The sequence below is a fragment of the Blennius ocellaris genome (genome assembly GCF_963422515.1).
Source record: "Blennius ocellaris genome assembly, chromosome: 24".
Lineage (NCBI taxonomy): Eukaryota > Metazoa > Chordata > Actinopteri > Blenniiformes > Blenniidae > Blennius > Blennius ocellaris.
In genome coordinates, this window is record NC_137673.1 from 6,199,636 (window position 1) to 6,217,580 (window position 17,945).

A 17,945-nucleotide genomic window follows, 5' to 3' on the forward strand; every position below is an offset into this window, starting at 1 on the left:
TGATTAGTCAAATTGCTGTAGGAGAATTTGCCGTGCCGGCTCCCGATTGGCTCCTTTGCTTGCCGAGAGTGCTGTAGCGCTGGCTCTCCACCCGGCTACACTAAATGCTTTGGATCCTTTCTGGGCCAGAAAAGCAAGTCGAGTGATGAACAGATGAGCTCAAAATTCAAAACTCGCACTGCAGCCAAAGTCGTATGGCGCCTGAACCCAGTGTGATGGGGGTCCAAGCCCCGCCCCCTACACAAATCGCCATGGCAACTCTACGCTCGTGAAAGTGGAAAAGAGAACGGCACGGAGGACGCCCGAGTTGAGGAACATGGGAGTTATACAAAGTGCAAGAATTTCATATACAGTGATAAAGATAAGGCCTCCTGGTAGAGATGTAAGAATGGAAAACCTTCATTGCAGAAAAGTTTGGCCCTCGATCCTGAATTGGACAAAGAGGTATAGAGTAAAATAAATTAATAATTTGCACATCAGTACATTTTGTTTTTGTTGAGTCAGGCTCTGACAGTTATTCCCGGAACAGTGTTTTGGTATTGATTTGATCTGGCTGAAGTGTATTTACGTTTTGGAGCAGTGCAGTGCAGTGCAGGCCGGGAGGAGGAAAATGAACACGATGGAGTGGAAGTTGGAGACGGAATGGAAAGAGGCAGAGGACGCTGACAGGGAGGCTGATGTGGGCACTGACCTCAAGCAGTTTCAGATTGTCTAGATCCAGCGAGCTCTCCGAGCCCGCAGCCTCCATCATATTCAGGTTGTGGAGGCCTCGCTTTCCATCTCCTGTGAATGCAAACACACACACACACACACACTCATATGAGTTCACACCAAAAGCTAAAACATGCAGATGCATTCGAACAAAAGATCAGCTTCGCTTCCGCGTGCTAAATTAATTAAATGTCTGCCAAAAACATTTAAACAGCCTTGAATAATGAGCGTTCCCTGCGCTTCCTCACAGCGTGGTGCCATGGTAACTCACCGTGCATCATGCGGTAACCAAAGAACGCTGCTACGGCGACCACGGCCAGCACGGAGACTGTTGCCAGGGCGATAATTACTGTCTCTTCGTGGCGCAGTGCGCGAGAGGCTGCGAGCGGGAAAGAGGACACACAACAAAAACAAAAAGTACAAATCAGAGTGCGACCTTGGTGTGGCGAGGCGACCTTTGATTTGTGAGCTGGAGACAGAAGAAGGCCAGCGAAGGCTATCAACACAAAGTCTAACAGGGACCCTGGTTCAATGTGACGCAATCCGACACAAAACACGTGCAATGCATCACCTTTCATTCAGCCCCGTCTATAGGACTTCCATTAATATTCATGAGCGCTTGGAGAAAGCCGCTTTGAGTTACGAGAGGCGACAAGTAACACTCCAAATAAATCACATAGTTCAAAGATTTCACCGGCATTATCGCACAACAGAAGGATAATTGGCCAATTAAGATGCAGGCTGACTTATTTTACGTGATTTATGGCTTTGCTGCTGCGTTGCACACCTCAGAAAGCCACGCTTGCACCGGCTGCATTTCGTCGCTCAATCGATGACTCGGTCAGCTGCGTTTCCATCGCCGCCTTCACACCAGCACAGTGTAATGTAAGTGACTCACACAGAAATGATTGACTCAAATTAAAAGACGCACACGTGCACATCGGGATCTACACTCATCGGGTATGCACGCAGAGAAGCGCTGCCATAAATGCAAAACATATGGCCCACACAAGGCTCTCAGTGAAGACAAATAGAACCGCCACCCACTTCACTGCAACCTCCGCTGGACTCCATCCAGCTATCGAGGCTAGCGATCGACAGGCTACAAAATAAATTCTTATAAAGGTCAGCTGGCACTTGTCCAACAATCATATGAACATTTTTAACATCGGTCATTACCAGTATATCGTGACATTGCATTAAATCTATAGTGTGAAAGTTTCATCCATCCTGTGTCCAAATAGTTTTGAACAAACTTTCAATACCGCAACGTGGCCTTGAGGTAAACTCTGACCCTCCTCAGATCTGAAGACGACACAGGACGTCTTCCCATGGTCGCTACAGACGCTTCGGCGTTGCAGTGAGCTGGATTGCATTACACTAAGAGGAGTTTGTCATTTTCTGGTTTCTATAGAAGGAATTACTTCAAGAAAATTAGACAGACGCCAAAAAACAAGAACAAAAGGAGACGATAAAACAGGAATATTGGAGCTGATGAAAAATAAACAAGATAACTGAAATTTTAATCAAATTAGGTGGAATCTTTATTTATTTTATTGCCAGTCGAATACTGATAAGCCAAAGGAGGTTAAAAATAAAAAAAATAAAAACTCACTAAATTTGAGAGAACACATATGTCACCCAACTGTAAATGCTTAATTCAACGGTTTTGCACGTTTCATAATTACTTTGATCATCGACAGCATTAAAAAAATAAAACCTCATTAATCTGGTTTGCATTGGTGATTTTGCTCTGCAGCCATTCGGCTCCTGAAATCCGACGTTTAAAAGGCCCCTGTGGAGTTTTTCCCCACTAACAGCCCTGATTTTATGAGCGTTTTTCACGAGCGCACAGCACATGCGTATGCAAGGTTGCACACCCTGAGCAAAATGGTAGAAAAAGGGCTCTGCACAGATGCAGGTGGGGCATTAGGATTCGTCTCGAGGAACAAAACAGTGCAGTGCAGTGCAGTGCGAGTGTGTGCGGCCTGTGAGTAAGGGCCGCGCTAAGTTGTAATTCTCCCTTCCCAAATTACAGGCAGCGCAGACACACGCAAACATTTAAATGTCATGGTGTTGGGAGTGTGCGTGTGGACTTTCGGGCACGCCGAGAAGTGAATGACGGCAAGAAAACATCAATTAAGCCCCAAGGGCCAGAGGAAGCAGAGCAGGAGGAGAATGAGCAGAGCAGCGATGGTGTGGAGGTCCACGCTCGCCTGCATCGCCAACATCAGTCAGCGTGGCGGTGCTGCCGCGGGACACCAGCTTTATCAATAATTGATGGCTCCGAGAGCCTCCGGGCCGCTTTGACTGACACGCTAGCTTGAGCGGGGCACGCAGCGCTGCGTGCACACAGCCCGACAGCACCCCCACCCCCCCCCTCAAATGCCAAGGTCAGCAGGTTCACTCACAACAAGGAGGCTGAGCAGGAAGCCATCTGACGCAAACACAAAAGACAGCACCTACTGACTTCACATTACAGAGTCTCACCACATACCGAGTCCGTGAGTAACTCGGCACGTCTCCGTTTCCATTTTGAGCTCAAACTTCATTCGTCATCACAAGAAGTCATTTTACTAGTGACAGTAATAGTCACTCATGACGTCATAGACCCAGCTCTCGCACGATGGACGGCCTTCTGAATGAGGGCCGTCCTGATCACTGATCTCAATGCTGAATTCATTTAATTTAATTCCTTCATTTATACATTTTGTAAAGCAGAAAGAAAAAAATACAATTGATTCTAATATTTCCATTGTGTTCAGCATCGACATCCTATTCTCATCTATTCCAACGTTTGCTCAATTTTGGGAAATGCTCAAACCAACTGCTAATAACAAGATGTTTAGTTGTATTCAGGTATTTTCACTCAATTACAGTATTTGGTGTTCATTGTTGAGACTGTGACGGCTCACTATAGTCAAACGAATGGATATTGAGCCATTTTCTAAACACATTTCTCCTCTAATATTTTTCTCGAAAAAATACTCGGATTGTTGCAACCCATCATAATCCGTTTTAGTATTTTTTATTGTAAATGTTAGTCCATTTACTGTAAAGCTTTTAATGTGTTTCCATTGACTTATAGCCCTCTATATTCTAATTCCACCCAATGCCGTTTCACAATGAACCTTTAAGGGCTTTTTACTGCTTTTCAACTGACATAAACACTATTATCTTGCCTCATTGCATTGACAAAGCGTCTTTTACTCCCACTTAATGCACCAATGCACAAGATTGATGGATTTAATTTAAGAATACCCACAATTTTCTTGTTCATTTACACCCGAGAGAGTGTGAGCGAGGATCACCTGCTCCCCGCTCAGATGCTCCTTCTCCCTAAATCACCTGGCGCTGTGTGTCGTCACCCTGGAGCCCTGGCTTCACATCACTCGCTGAGACCGTTTCCTCCTTCTAATAATACTGCCATACATCTGCCCAGACATGTCAGGAATTAACCAGCTCAGGGAAAACACAAACAGGATTTACAGTTATGAGACACCCCGAACTTGAATTTCACTAATTACTCCAACATCCTATTAGCACCCGGTGCTTAATTCTCCTCGGCGCGGCGCTTTGTCTCCGCGTCTGTCTACAGTCACGGGCGCGCCCGCAGACAGAGCAGACGCCGTGTAATCCGAGGAATGCAGCGAGACCACGTCGGATGGCGGCGAGCGTGCGTTTAAAGTGCAGGCAGGAGGGAGGAGGAGCTGGCGTCGCCGCCACAACACGCGCCGCTTTCATTCGCCGCCAAACAGTTAACAATGCATGTGTTTGCTTCGCTTGACATTGTCCACCGAAAAAAAGTGTTTCCTTTAGTTTCATCAAAAGCATGCCTCGGTTCACTCATGTGAAGGTTTCTAATAGACGCCGAAGCTCAGTTCTGAGTGTTTGTGGCTGAATGATGCGGCAGAACAGGAAGAGGTGGAGGAGTAGCTCCAAGTGGGCGTGGGTATGACAACTCAGATCCTATCAAACATCCTTTTATCTCTCCTCTTAATAGCTTTGTGCTTCTAAACTGTGTAGGCCTGCATTCTTCTTCCACCGTAGTTCTCTCTGTTAGTCATTTTCTTCTTTCGTTCACTCTGCTTGCGTGAGAGATGGCCGTAACGAAAACGTTCAAAACCGCTTCACGGAGGCTAAGGCTTGAGTCAACATTCTGCAGAAGGCAGCATATTCTACCAAGCAGTTTAAATCGATTTTGAAAGAGGCATTTTCAAGGAAATTACCAGTACAGCACAGCTTTCCGCCATCATTACAGTTAAATCAGTAACCTGTGGCTCTGGGGACACAAATCCACATTTTCATCTCATTTCACTCCAGGTGATAAATGTTGAGTGAACTAATTACCTTAACTGTCACAGCTTTAGTGTGTGCAATCCTGACAATTCTTCAATGGGCAAAAGAGCTACAATTGCCAAACACTACTAAAATGGCTACCCATGATAAAACAGATAAAACCTGTAATATAATGTCAACATAAATTTCAGTTTTGGGAAATATACCAAAACTACAATCCAACTTTATGAGTTGTTTTATCTCCCCATCGCAAACACGACTCTTTGAAGCTCGGACGATTTGTGACTGATAATGTCAGCATAAAATCCAATACTAAAACCACAGAAGCAGAAGGGATTTTAAACCTTCAGATTTAATCTCTTGTGTTGCATCGCTAAACTTTGAACGTTTTGAGGTTAAACTTGGCGTGTGTGTGTGCTTACAGATGGGCGCGGTGGTGGGGCTCGGCGGCGGGAAGTCCTCGGTGAAGTTCACGTTGCACATGTCGCTGCCGCAGCAGCAGAAGTGGTACGTCCCGTTCTGGATCTGCGGAGGCAGGTTGGTGACCACACAGCGGTCATCGCGGCAGCCCTGGTTGTCGCCCAGGTGAGTCCAGCAACCTGGGAGGGAGAGGGAGAGGGAGAGAGAGAGGGACGCTCAGTCCTCCAGTTCCCATAATGCACCCTGTTTCAATGCGATCGGGTTCGGTTCACACAAGCGGTGCACGTGTGGAAAGTCGGTACCTTGCTTGACCAGCCGCACTTCCCCCGGAAGGCTCTTCTCCCACAGCCCGAAGCAGTGGCTGCCCTTGGAGCATCTGATGGTGGTGTTCTCCGGCGACACCCGGCCCTCGCCCCCCGCCACTCGCTCCACCTCCCACTGCTGCTGCTGGTCGGTGAAGGCACACTCCCTCTCCTCGCCCTGCGCCGCTGTGGACACACAGGAAGCCCAGTTACCAGGCAGTCACAACAACCCAGAGACGTAAACAGGCAGACGACAGGAAGCCGGCACATGAAGTTTGTGTTAACGATCAGCTGCGGGCGGCCTGGCTAATTTATGGCGGTTCCAGCTCATCTTGTCACACTTTAAATGGGTGAAAAACAGACACATTTGCACATTTCTTCGAGAGGGAAGACATACATATGCATACATCTCTGTCAGCAGCTACAGGCGCAGATTGATACTGCTGCTGCGGCTGTCAATACAGATGAAAAGTAGCCGTCTGCCAGAGAAGACTGCAGCCTCTCATAAGCCCGGAGATCAATAGAAATACCAATTTAAACTCTAGCCTGGAGCAAGTAACACACAAAGAGGAGTGGAGGGAAAGCAGACACCAGAGTCCTAATTAAAAACATCAACTGAAAAGTGACCATTAGAATGCGAGCGGAGAAAATGAGACGTCAGAAAATGAGAGAGCGGGAGGACGTGTGCTTGGGAAACGCGGCTGATTTGTAGCGCGGTGCGACGAGACTGGGAGCCGCCGCGCCGGTGAGAAACAGCTACAGTGTTTGTGTACACAGGCTGTGTGGTGGGTAGTTCCAGATAAAGGAAAAGCGATGTGCCACTCTGTTTCCCTTCGCTCCCAGCTCCTCCCTTTCCTCCATCCGGCAGAGGGGGCTGCTGAAGGGAGGGGGGTAGGCTTTGCCCTGCCCAAGGTCGAGCTGGCCTGTGTGGGTAGAGGGCACCGCGATGGAAGTGGTAGCTCCGCCGGGCTCGGAGCCAGCTTCCCCCCCTTTGCTCCCATGATAAAGCGACGAGCCCGGGCCTCTGCTGCCCTCAGCCTGCAGGCAGACGCCGGCCGCTCCGAGTTCGGGAGGCGCAGTGAAGCCGTGCACGTGCAGGGAACACAGAGCACTTCAAACCCCGGGTTAAATATGTAGAGGAATCATCATTTAGATGAGGGGAACGCACTTCAAGACACTGTCAGGTTAGACATAGTTAGAAATGTGAAATCCCATCCAAAAGCCCCCGGGGATGAAATGACCGCCGAATGCCAGTGTGGAGTTACATTACCCAATATGACATACTACACATGCTATCAAATTAAAAACCAAAAAAAACCCAACACAGCGGTAACCCTACACCGAGGAAGAAATATGCCAGAGAAATGGCGAGCAGATGAAAACAGAGAAGCAGTCTTCTGACAGCTGTGTTTTCCTTCCAGCCCACACACACCAGAGTCCAGCTATTTACTTGGAATATGTGAAAAATAACTGATATCAGAGAAGCATGATCTGCCTTGAAACGAACGCAAACACAGACGATAAAAATGTGATCACAGCGGCTGATTTAAAGCCAATTATTGTGAAGATATTATGCTTTATTGTTATTGATACGTGAAGAAAAACCCTTCAATCATTCAATCTGCTCAAGAATAATCAAATGAAATGAATTTGGTAATTCATTTGGTTGGTGTTGGGATCGTTTGGAGCATGAAAAAGTGGCTGATTTTTGCTTTCATGTAATGTTACTTTATGAAAAATAATAATAGTGAAATGTAGCTTAAAGCATTTCTTCATTATCTGTTGTGACCAAAAATGCAACAAATTCTGGAGACTTCTGGAGTTCGCTCGGTGAATCCTTCCCGCCACAGTGTTTCCCTTCAGATTGTTATTAGCGTGTCGCTTTCCAGGACACACCTCTACTCGATGTTTTTACAAATTAGATCGAGAAACACACATTGGATTCTCATGCTACTTTGCTCGCAGTGAGGGAGGAATAACTGATTTGTCGGCTCAGGTTTCAGGTCTTTCTCATGGCTGTTCGTCCCAAAGACTCCAGAAAATAGTATTATTTTGTGCTGTGGTTTCCCTATTTAGGTTTGCACTGTGGGTCGGAGCAATCTTTTCTTGTGTTGTTTGTTTGTTTTCTTGTAGATTAGCCTTAATGTTTCAGGAAACTCGTCCAACAGTTTGCACTGTGGCGCTGTTTGCCGTTATCCTCGTCTCGATCATGTCGTGTTGCTTGTTTCCTCTGAAATACATTTTCTTTTTTTCCCCATGAACTGCTGACTTTTAAAGAACATCGTGCTTCCTTCTGCACCACAGTCAGTTATACAAGAGACATGTCGTCTTTCTGCAGCAGTACAAGGACAGAAGAAGTGGTTCTATGCAGCATCACCATCTTTTTTCTTTTTGGTAAAGAAAGTGGCCCATCGCTTACAGACACATGCCATGTTGTCCTGCCGCACTTGTTTTGCAGCAGAATACTTTTTGTCACATGCAGTGAGTTGGAATTTGAGTACAGTGTTGAGCTGAACCCGTAGGACAGACATAAACAACCTGTTCAAGTGGATTCAGAAGGAGAATGGGAGGAAAAAGGAATCAAAATGAATCATGCTTTGTTGCACGTGTTGATTTTTTCACTACGTGTGCAACCGACATTACTGCCACTAAACCTCGAAATTAATGACGGGACCCTGAATTGTAAATCTTGTTATGATTCGGAACCATGTTAAATTATTCAATTTCTGGAAGCCGTGATTGAGGGAAATTAAGCTTTTTCATATTTTGATCATATTGTGAATATTAGGGTTGGGTGCGCTCCAGAGGAGTTTGGAAATAACTGGAATAAAACATGCAAACCAGGGTTTTTTTCCCTCCAGATATTGGGTTTGTAAAGCACATATAACCAATCGGACCTGATTGACCATATTTATGATGTACGGTTATATGACATGTTTCTATCTCTGGAATCATCTTTTTATTTCTCGAATGTTTCCCGTCCACGACTGCAGCCGCAGAGGGGAGTCGTCGTGGCGGTGAGGACATGAGCTGTACAGAAGGAACTCCAGTATAAAGAGGAGAAACATAAAGCAACAATGGCAGGAGGACAATAGTAGGAAGTGCAGAGCCTGTGACAACACCCACAGACAGTTAGACAAACACACACTGACCTTGTGTGCCAGGAGAGTTTCTCTCGTCTTACCCTCAAAATTAGCCAGATCCTGCACGCTGGCATTAATTATGAACTCTTAGATGCAAACTCAAGGCTATGAATTGAATCTCCATGATGATGCTGTGCACATAAACTCCTGGGTATAAAGAAGTGAAACGTCAAGAAGTGGAGTTCAGGTTTTCACAGGTGAAATTGATTTTTATTCCAATTCACCACCATGGAGGTAAAATGCACGTATATCATATTTCTTTTAAATCTGAAAAGCAGTTCCTCCCTGTAAACACTACTAAGTAAGCAGGGGCTATTAAGCACCGCCACCATAATGTAAACTAAGACCTCTGTGGTGGTTTTAACCCTCATTCTGCCAACAAACAGCCTCCCTCCCTCCCTCCCTCCCTCCCTCCCGGCCCAACGGCAACCCGTGACCGGCTGTCTGACTGAAATAACATTATGACACACAGCACGTTAAATAGTTTCATTGAGCTGGAGGGGGCAGTTCATGAAAAGCGAAATAAAAGGATCACACGGCAGCTTCTTTAACTCTCGTTTCCTCATGAAAAATTTTTTTTTAAAATCACTTCACATCGTGTTTGTAACTTTTGATATGTGTGCAAGTTCCAGCTACACTTATGGATATTTATACAAAACACCAGCTCAAGCTAAAATGAAGAATTCAACATCATTGCTCTGCCTCCGATTTAATCAAATCACATAACTGTTAGAATCACAAGAACATTTATTCTAATAAACGCTAAATTAAAGCGCATCACTGTCACTTTGAGATGAAACACTCATGTTGGGCCTACGTGGTTTTGATTAGGGCATTTCATGGGACTAATTAGATTAGTTCTATGAGCAGTCGTTCTCTTTTTAGCTCCTCCACGAACTCCAGCTGCATTTTTATTTCAGCTGTGTTCCCTTTATGTCACGAATAAAACCGGCTATGTTTTTATTGCAGGTGGCGGAAAATCAACTGAATCTAAGCCATTATAATGGGCTCAATAAATTGGCTTTGTTTACTATGAAATTATGGCAAAACACGGGATTTATAGTTAGTAAGATTCATGATAAAAAAAATGATAGGCCATTTTTTTACTGATGTGACTTTTCTTTGGCTTAATTCGGAGCAGGTCAGAAAAAGGGGCATTTTGGATGTAAACACTCCAGACTTTAAAAGTATAGCAGGTGAGTGAAGATTTACTGCGAGCTGGATCAGTCCCTTGTAATCAGAAGGAGATGATGCATCTTGTTTTTGAAGTAGTCGCCCTGCTAAATGTCAGCAAGTTCTGTCAACATACATGTTATCTGGAAAGTCACATGAATGTTGCTGTGAATTGGCTTTGAATTCCTCCGTGGCGGTGCGAGGAACAACACTCGTACAATCAAGCCTTTGAATAACGTTCGACCAGTTGGGTTCAGTCGTGCTCGGCACTCTGGCCCTCACAGCAGCAACATCCCCGTTTGTGCTTGCTTGCATGTTCTCCCTGTGCATGCATGGGTAAAAACGTGTTTGCGAAGGATTGGTGACTAAAAATGCCCATGGTTGTTCTCAGTTTGTCCTGTGATGGACTGGTGGCCTGTCCGTAGTCCTAAACTCCCAGATCAGCGACACCAGTCATGAACGTGTCGACAGAATTGAGTAACCGTAACAGGCGGACACTTTGTTAACTGTTCTTTTGACTTTTTGATTGGATGCCAATGGCTTGTGTTTATCGCACCGGGCTCTGTACCTGGTTCTGCTCTGCAGGGCTTGCCATGTAATCTTGGCTCCCACTCCAGTGTTGGGATTGTGGGTCAGAGTATGCAGGCAAGGCCAATGAAGCGAGGCGGGGAGAGGGAGGAGAGAGAAGAGGGGTAGTCATATCAAAAGGCCTCGGAGTAGTTTTCTGCTCCAAGCCTCTTCATTGGACGATGGCGGGCACTGCTGAGTGTTTACCCATGGCCCAGTTATTTGCTAATCTCTCCCTCCCTCCCCCTCCTGGCCTTCAGTGCACGCTCCCACCGCCACCACTACCACCACCCCCCGAGGACTACCCCCTACCCCTCCGCCTCGCCACTGAAAAACAACAGCGATCTAATCTGGCTCTCTCCTCTCCCTCCTCTCCCCGCTGCCAAGGCCCCGAGGAGAGACGCAAGACACTGCAGCCGGGGACTTGATTAAAAGTCACCCAGTGCACGGGTGTGCTGGCACTCTTCTCTCCAACTTCACGTCCAAGATTACAGATAGAAACAGAGGAATGGGGGGAGGGGAAGGGAAAAAACAGAGACTTCTTCAAGAAATCCCCTCCTTTGCAAAAATGCATGGCTGTCCACAGCCACTCACGATGCAGCTCGTGTCCGTGTCTCGATTAGCTTTTCATAGAAGCCTGTTTCCCTCTGACAACACAAGAAAATAGGAAAAAATAATGTAACCAGGCATTATCTGTGCCCGGGTATTTGATGTTTTCACCATCACAAAAGCTTGTCAATAGCCATCGCAGGCATGCGCCTGATCCGTACCTGCTGCGGCTGTTTGGGTGTGCAGCTTGTTGCTGAAGCAGGATTCACGGGGTATTTGCTGACACCCCCAATTCTCCAAGTCCCCTGGTTGAATTTAAAGATGTCGACGGGGTGGGTGGTGGGGATGCTGTATTGGTGGGTGAGCAGGGTCTTAATCTGTCCCATCTGTTGCCCTGGGACTGCCTAGTCCACAATCCCCCCCCCCCCCCCCCACCTCAAAAACACCACCACCAGCACACAGTCTGTGGCTGTCTGGGTCTGGTACAGTTATGCTAATCCTGGGGCTTAAACTCCCCTCAAAGCTTAGAGGCCTCCATTATTGACCACCGTGCATTTAGACCAAAATCCAACCCCCTCCCCTCCCTTCCTCCCTCGCCCTTCTCTATATACCTTAACTTTCCCAAATATGTCATGAAAACACGGATGATGACGAGGTCACCAAAGTGGTGTTTGCCATCAAGTCTGTGAGGGATAATCTCAGATTATTCATGAACAAGCTAAAGTCTGGTTTTAGGCTGTGCCTGAATTTAGTCTCCATCATTCCAGCGGGGAGTAAATGAACAGTGAGTGTGTTGCAGGGCCGCGGCCATCTGACATGGAGGGGCTTTTACCTGTGCTGTGGCAGCTACCTGCAACATGATGTCATCAGCTCGCCGCAAACAACATAATGGCAGCATTTAGCTGATTCACAGTCGCAAAAAAATGAGAAAAGGAAGTACTTCTCAAATTTCAGACCTGTAAAACATCACATGTGAAGATTGTTGCATGAACAAGCTGATTCAATTCAGAAACACCTGGCAACTCTAATCAAACAGTCAGGCTCTGTACTGGAACCGGTTTTAGTCAGTTATGGAGTTCCTCAAGGCTCTATTCTGGGATTGTTTTGAATAGATTGTGGAGTTTTTCTTGGCTTTGTTTAAGAGCTGCTTAGGGTCTTGTTTCAATACCTTTTTCGATAAATTGTGGAGTTTCTGACGGCAATCTTTAAATGATTGGCAAGAACAGACGTATATTTTAGTACTTTCAACAAAATAACATCACGCCATTCAGCCCTGTCTTGGCTCATCAGCAGTGGATGTTCGCCATGTTGTCAAAACTGAGAGTACTTGTTGATTTGAAGCTCCCTTTAAAACACATGTCCATATTTCACAAAGGACCTGAACACAATCTATGCTCATGTTCAAGGAAATGTCAAACATGAGTCTCTGTATACTCCGTTATTGACAGCAGTACATCGGGAATTAATGAAAGGACTTTGTAAATGACGCATCACTTGAAACTCCAGTACAAACTGAGGTCTTCGGGCGGTGACCTGACAACTATTTCCTCTGCATAGTTAAAAACAAAAGGGGGCTGAGCATTTGCTGTTCGAGAACCGCAGACGTGGAACAATCTGTCTGAAGAGAGGAGCTTCCTCTAATTCACTTTTAACAAAGTGGCTTCTTGTAACTTTTCTTCAATGACAAGATCTACTGTGTAGCACTCGTTTTAATAAGGCATCTTGAGTTCTCCAAGCTCTGAAATGTTCTCGTAGCATGACATTCTTTACTTTCCTGCAGTTTTGACGTTCACTTCAAACTATTGACTTGTTTTCAGTCCTTTTCTATCTCGGCTTGTTCTACTACAACATATTCTACTACAACATATTCTACTACAACATAAATGCATTTTTAAAGAAGAACGGCCACAAATCTCTTGCTTCGCACTTGTGAAGTGTGAAAACTTGGTGCATTAATCAAGCAATCCAGATCTTTAATCAGCGATGTGTCAACAAATCAATAATTTAAGACCTTGTGTACTGCAACCCTGGAGGCCTGCTCGGTCTAATTTGACCCCCATCATGCCTACGCATCAAGATTTCTTTTCAAATGTATTTTTAATATGTTTTTAAACTGCGGCTGCAGTAGAGCATCTCTATTAGAGTCAGATATAATGGTGGGAAAGGGCCGCAACTATCTGTTACTTTTGTGAGAAATCGATGCCTGGTTGGATCTTGGAAATGTCAGAAGATAGACATAAGAATAACAATAAATAATTTAAATATCACAATATTCGGTTCTGTGAAAGGTTATTGATCCCGTGGAGCGCTGTATGGACTTTCAAGTAATAGCTGCATTTGTTTCTTACCAGTTTCTTGACTTCTCTTTAGATATAATGTTCCACTGTCAGCGAGCAACTTAAATGTGAGACTTAGTTTCCTTAGATAAATGCAACCGATTCCCTTTGAGTCGCACAAAAGACATTACTTGTTGGCTGTTTGAGGGAGACTGTGGAATACAAAGGCAGATCTCAGACTGTCTGGCAACCCAAAAGGATGGATGTTGTTGTTTTCCTCATTGGTTTTATAATATTGCCTTAAGTCCTTTCCACATAGCATCACTTAAATTATTGCATTATTGAGATAAACATATGGCAAAGATGATGGCATAACAACTCAAAAAGTCGCATTTTATTTAGTGCAAGAAGTATGACTTTGTTATTATAAAGACAATTTAATCTTTCTTGATGAAACCTGAAGTTTAAAAAGAAATGCCTTTTTTTTTTTTTATTACTTGTGCCTCCTGGCACAATCCAGTTAATTGAATTATAAAAATCAAATTCTGGTGAAGTAAAGAGACCTGAAGATATGGGATCTTTTCAATTTTGACAAGGCTCAAATTTAGAACGGTAGACTTATCGTCCAAAGGATCTGGATTGTCGCAGAGGTTTGAGATCCTTTCGAAACCGCTTTTTTGCATGTTTTTCAGGTATTTTTGTCTTAATCCTTCCTATTGTGACACTTTTTTCTTTTAGAACTCGGCACATATGTTTTACTGTATGTGTCACGGTGACTTTTCTTGATTCCAAGTCTCAACATCAATAGAGACGTCGATAATCCAGCCTCACTCCCGACCTTGCCTTTGCTCAGCCGTCCTAAACCTCCCGCCGTAGGGATCGGGAAATGCACCTTCTTCTGCTGTTGCAGCCACTGGAAGCTGACGTGTGCAGGAACAGCCAGGCTTAACAACCAAAGAGAACTTTTTAAAGTTTGTCTGTGAAAATCAGATTAAAACCCAGTGAAACTGCTTGATCCATAGTCTCAGCAACATTTTTGGCGTGCTCCAGACTTGTTGTCTCTGCTGGTCAAGGAGAACGCTTCGTGGTAATCATGGGCTGTCACTCCGAGTTACCATCTCAAGGCTGCACCTTTTGTTTCCTAAAACATCCGCTAATTTCTCTTTTTTTGCCAAAGTAGATGGTTGGTCGAACACTGTGCTATTGTATCTCTGGTTGCTTTTTATTTTTTATTTTTTTTATTTTTTTACCTCAACTCAGATGTCAAAGCAAAGGGTACTGGGAGAGACAGGCATTGATTTTTTTCATCTAATAGAGTACAACGCCGGCTGTATTAGAGCAAGTGGCCTCCCACCTCCCCCTGCAGTCCACCATTCATTGGTCTGTTCCTAGCTGCAGTCGGTGTCATCCCTTCTCACGGAATAATGATGTGGACTGAGTGCAAAATATTATGGAATCAAAGAGGGCGTAGTGCTTTCACATCCTCCAGCTTTGGCAACTACTTCCTATCGTCCTACCCCCCCCCCCCCCTAAATTGCGCAGCTCAACTCTTGTTAACACCAACAGCAAATTGCTTGTTCGAAGTCAGCAAACATTCACTTCTGCGACTACGCCTCGTATTTATTTTTTTTGTAATATTATCAATGTCAAGTTTTTTTTTTCCAACAGTACTTGTGTACTACAATAGCCTCCTGAAAGCAGCCAGCTCACCAGTCTACTTCCACGGGCAAAGGTGATGCAGTTTGGCAAATCGCGCCTCTGGGCTTCAGACAAAATCATTAATTAATGTCATATTTTCCCCATTACTGGTGCATAACCTTAATTTGTGTACCTTGATTGGATCCAGCTATTTGAACAGCATATGGCTTTCACTGTCATTAAACAGGACATTTAAGCGGTTCCATAACGTTACAGTGTCATAAGTCCAGGAAAAGTGTCAAATAATAAAGTAAATGCATGTTTCAGTGAGTTATCTGGACAGACGGTTTCAGATTCAGACCCTTGTGAACAATCTGACCATGGAAGTCCTTCATATGTATTTATAACTCATCTGATGAGAAAGCTGAGGCTGGATATATACCTGTGAACTAGGGATGTCCAGGATAGAGACAGGGGCCAAGTAATTGATGAGCTTGGTGTCAAATTACAGGCTATAGCATCAGCTACCTTGAAAGCTGACTGTTGTAAAGACAATTGAATTATCAAAAAGAGCTTCATCGAGGCAGGAGCAGACAGAAAGTCAACTGAGGAGCTTATCAAGCCAACAGACACCAACTGAGGAGTTTTAAATGTAAATCGTTCAATTTTACTCAAGTGGAGCTGCAGAATTAGAAATCAACCTTCAAAACAGGCACAAAAGATCACCTTTGACGTGCAGTCATTTGTAGTCATGAGGAACTGAGGCACTTGACAGCTCAAGGATAGGAGACTATGTCTCAGCTTCGGTTGCTGATCAAATTACTCAGAATTTGTTTGAAGGTTCTGGTGATTTTTATTGAGTCCTCCAACCGAGCACGTCATTAAAAGCCACCAATGTGACATCGGGGGCTGATGCAACTCTTTACCTGGCTTGCAGAAATCCCCCAAACCGTCGGCTGGGGCGCCAAGCATCCTCAACACCAGCGAGTAATCTGGAGCTGCTTTCTGGTGAGCTGCTGATGTGACAGCAGAGTTGACAGGCCAGAGCCCCGACACCCCCCCCCCCCCCCTTTCCTCCTCCTCCTCCTCCCCCCCTGAGAGAGAGCAGGGTTTATGGGGGAACAGTAGGCCAGCATGGACACAGCGGCAGAGTGCGGACAGACACTGTGAATGAGACACAGAACTCCCACTCTTATCACGTTTGGAAACCAAAACCTCCGTCTTACCTGAGACTACACAGCTGTCGCGCCTCCTGAATTCTAAACTGGCATGTCACACTGGTGTAATTCAAACAATAAAAGCAAAAATCCATTTGCAGCAGAGGAATATGGAAAGTTTCGACAAAGAGCAGGGAGTGTGCCAGAACGTGGGCAGAGCCATATGTTCAGAGGGTGAAAATGCTACTGGTTGGTGATCAAGATTTCTGGGTCAAGCGACGGCGCCGGAGCTGATGGCGGGATTCAAGAACACCTGTGGTCCTGCCGCAGGTAGCGTCTGCAGGCGTCGCGCCATCGTCGGGACGCTCTCCAACTCCAGGTTTCGGAGCAGCAGGCGAACGCCCACATGCCGATTAGTCACCGGGGCAAGGCAGCGGCAGGGCGACCCGCGCCCAGCTGCAAACGGGTTAAACACATGGCAGCTGGAGGGAAATCCATGGCGACTCGGGAGGGAAACGAAGGGGGAAAAAAAAAAACAGGTGAGGAAAAGGGGGACAGTGAGAGGCGACGGCTGAAGAATCCTCTGCTTCCTCTGGTCGCCGTCAGAGGCAGACACTGGCACATCGCGGCTTTGCATTCATCAAGCAGCAGCAGCTCGGAGCGAGCGGCCCGTCTCTTTACACTCATTATGCCAACAAAGTCTTGACTGCTGTCCTAATTAATGTTACACAGAACAACGATTTGGATTTATCGGCTGTTTACACGCACATGAGTATCCATTAATGGTCCTCGTGCTGAATATGGAGTGACTTTTTTGTTTTAATGGTTAGAGGGTACTGGGGAGGTGGAGGTTTGCTTAATAAAGCAAAAAAAAAAATCCCCAGAGTTGATGCAAAGCTGCCTCATCATATTTTATATTTTGCTGATTCCAAATTATGCTCGAGTTTATTTTCCCGCACGTACCCCGACACCCTCCCCCTTTTTACTGTCAGACGGATGAACCCACGTCACAACCCGACAGCTCATCTCTTCGACACACGTTTCATCTGCTGAATCACTTCGGCTTCCTTCCCCAACTTATCTGCCGGCTCCGGTTGATCAAGACCCCTCATGCTCATTCTGAGGTGATTTGCCAATTTATCCTAAATCTCACTTCCAGAAAAGTCTTTTCTTTTCTTTCTTTTTTTTTTTTTTATTTCTTGAGGGTTTAACTAAGCAGCTCCACATTTCAGCCCTTTTAAAATAATGCACATGCCGCATTTGATGGCTTGTAATTTCACACCAGCTTCGTCATCCTGTTGCTATGCTTGCAGCAGATGATTGTTGTTATACACACGTACACAAGTTTGAAATTCACATTTGTGATTTTAAACTCGTGGTGATCTGCAGCAATCAATGTCTTGTAATTTGATGCCAGTCTTGTTTGGATTGCCACTGACTGAATTGACATGGTTGTGGTTGTAGCAGATGACCATTCAAGGAGTTTATGCAACACTGACTGCTGTAATTGGACACCCGCCTCATGCGTGAAGGAGATTACGTTGTGTTACGCATGCAGAATGCTCACATTATTGTATGTTTTGACACTTTATTGTCTTTGAATACCAACTTCTCATGCTGAAATGATAAAAGCGGCGCTCATGAGTGTATAGCAGTTAAAATCACCTCCTTTCATTCACTTATGAGCTCAAATACGCTGCTACACAATTA

General features: G+C 45.3%; 1 protein-coding gene across 1 annotated transcript in view; it reads right to left on the reverse strand.

Moving 5' to 3' along the window:
* Nucleotides 1-17,945, reverse strand: part of bmpr2b (bone morphogenetic protein receptor, type II b (serine/threonine kinase)) — a 31,245-nt gene that overhangs the window by 11,590 nt on the left and 1,710 nt on the right. The window contains exons 2-5 of the mRNA XM_080520079.1: nt 5,733-5,918; nt 5,433-5,609; nt 983-1,090; nt 692-783 (exon numbers count right to left, since the gene is read on the reverse strand). Coding sequence (XP_080376205.1) covers nt 692-783; nt 983-1,090; nt 5,433-5,609; nt 5,733-5,918 — 563 coding nt within the window. The remainder of the gene's footprint in view (nt 1-691; nt 784-982; nt 1,091-5,432; nt 5,610-5,732; nt 5,919-17,945) is intronic.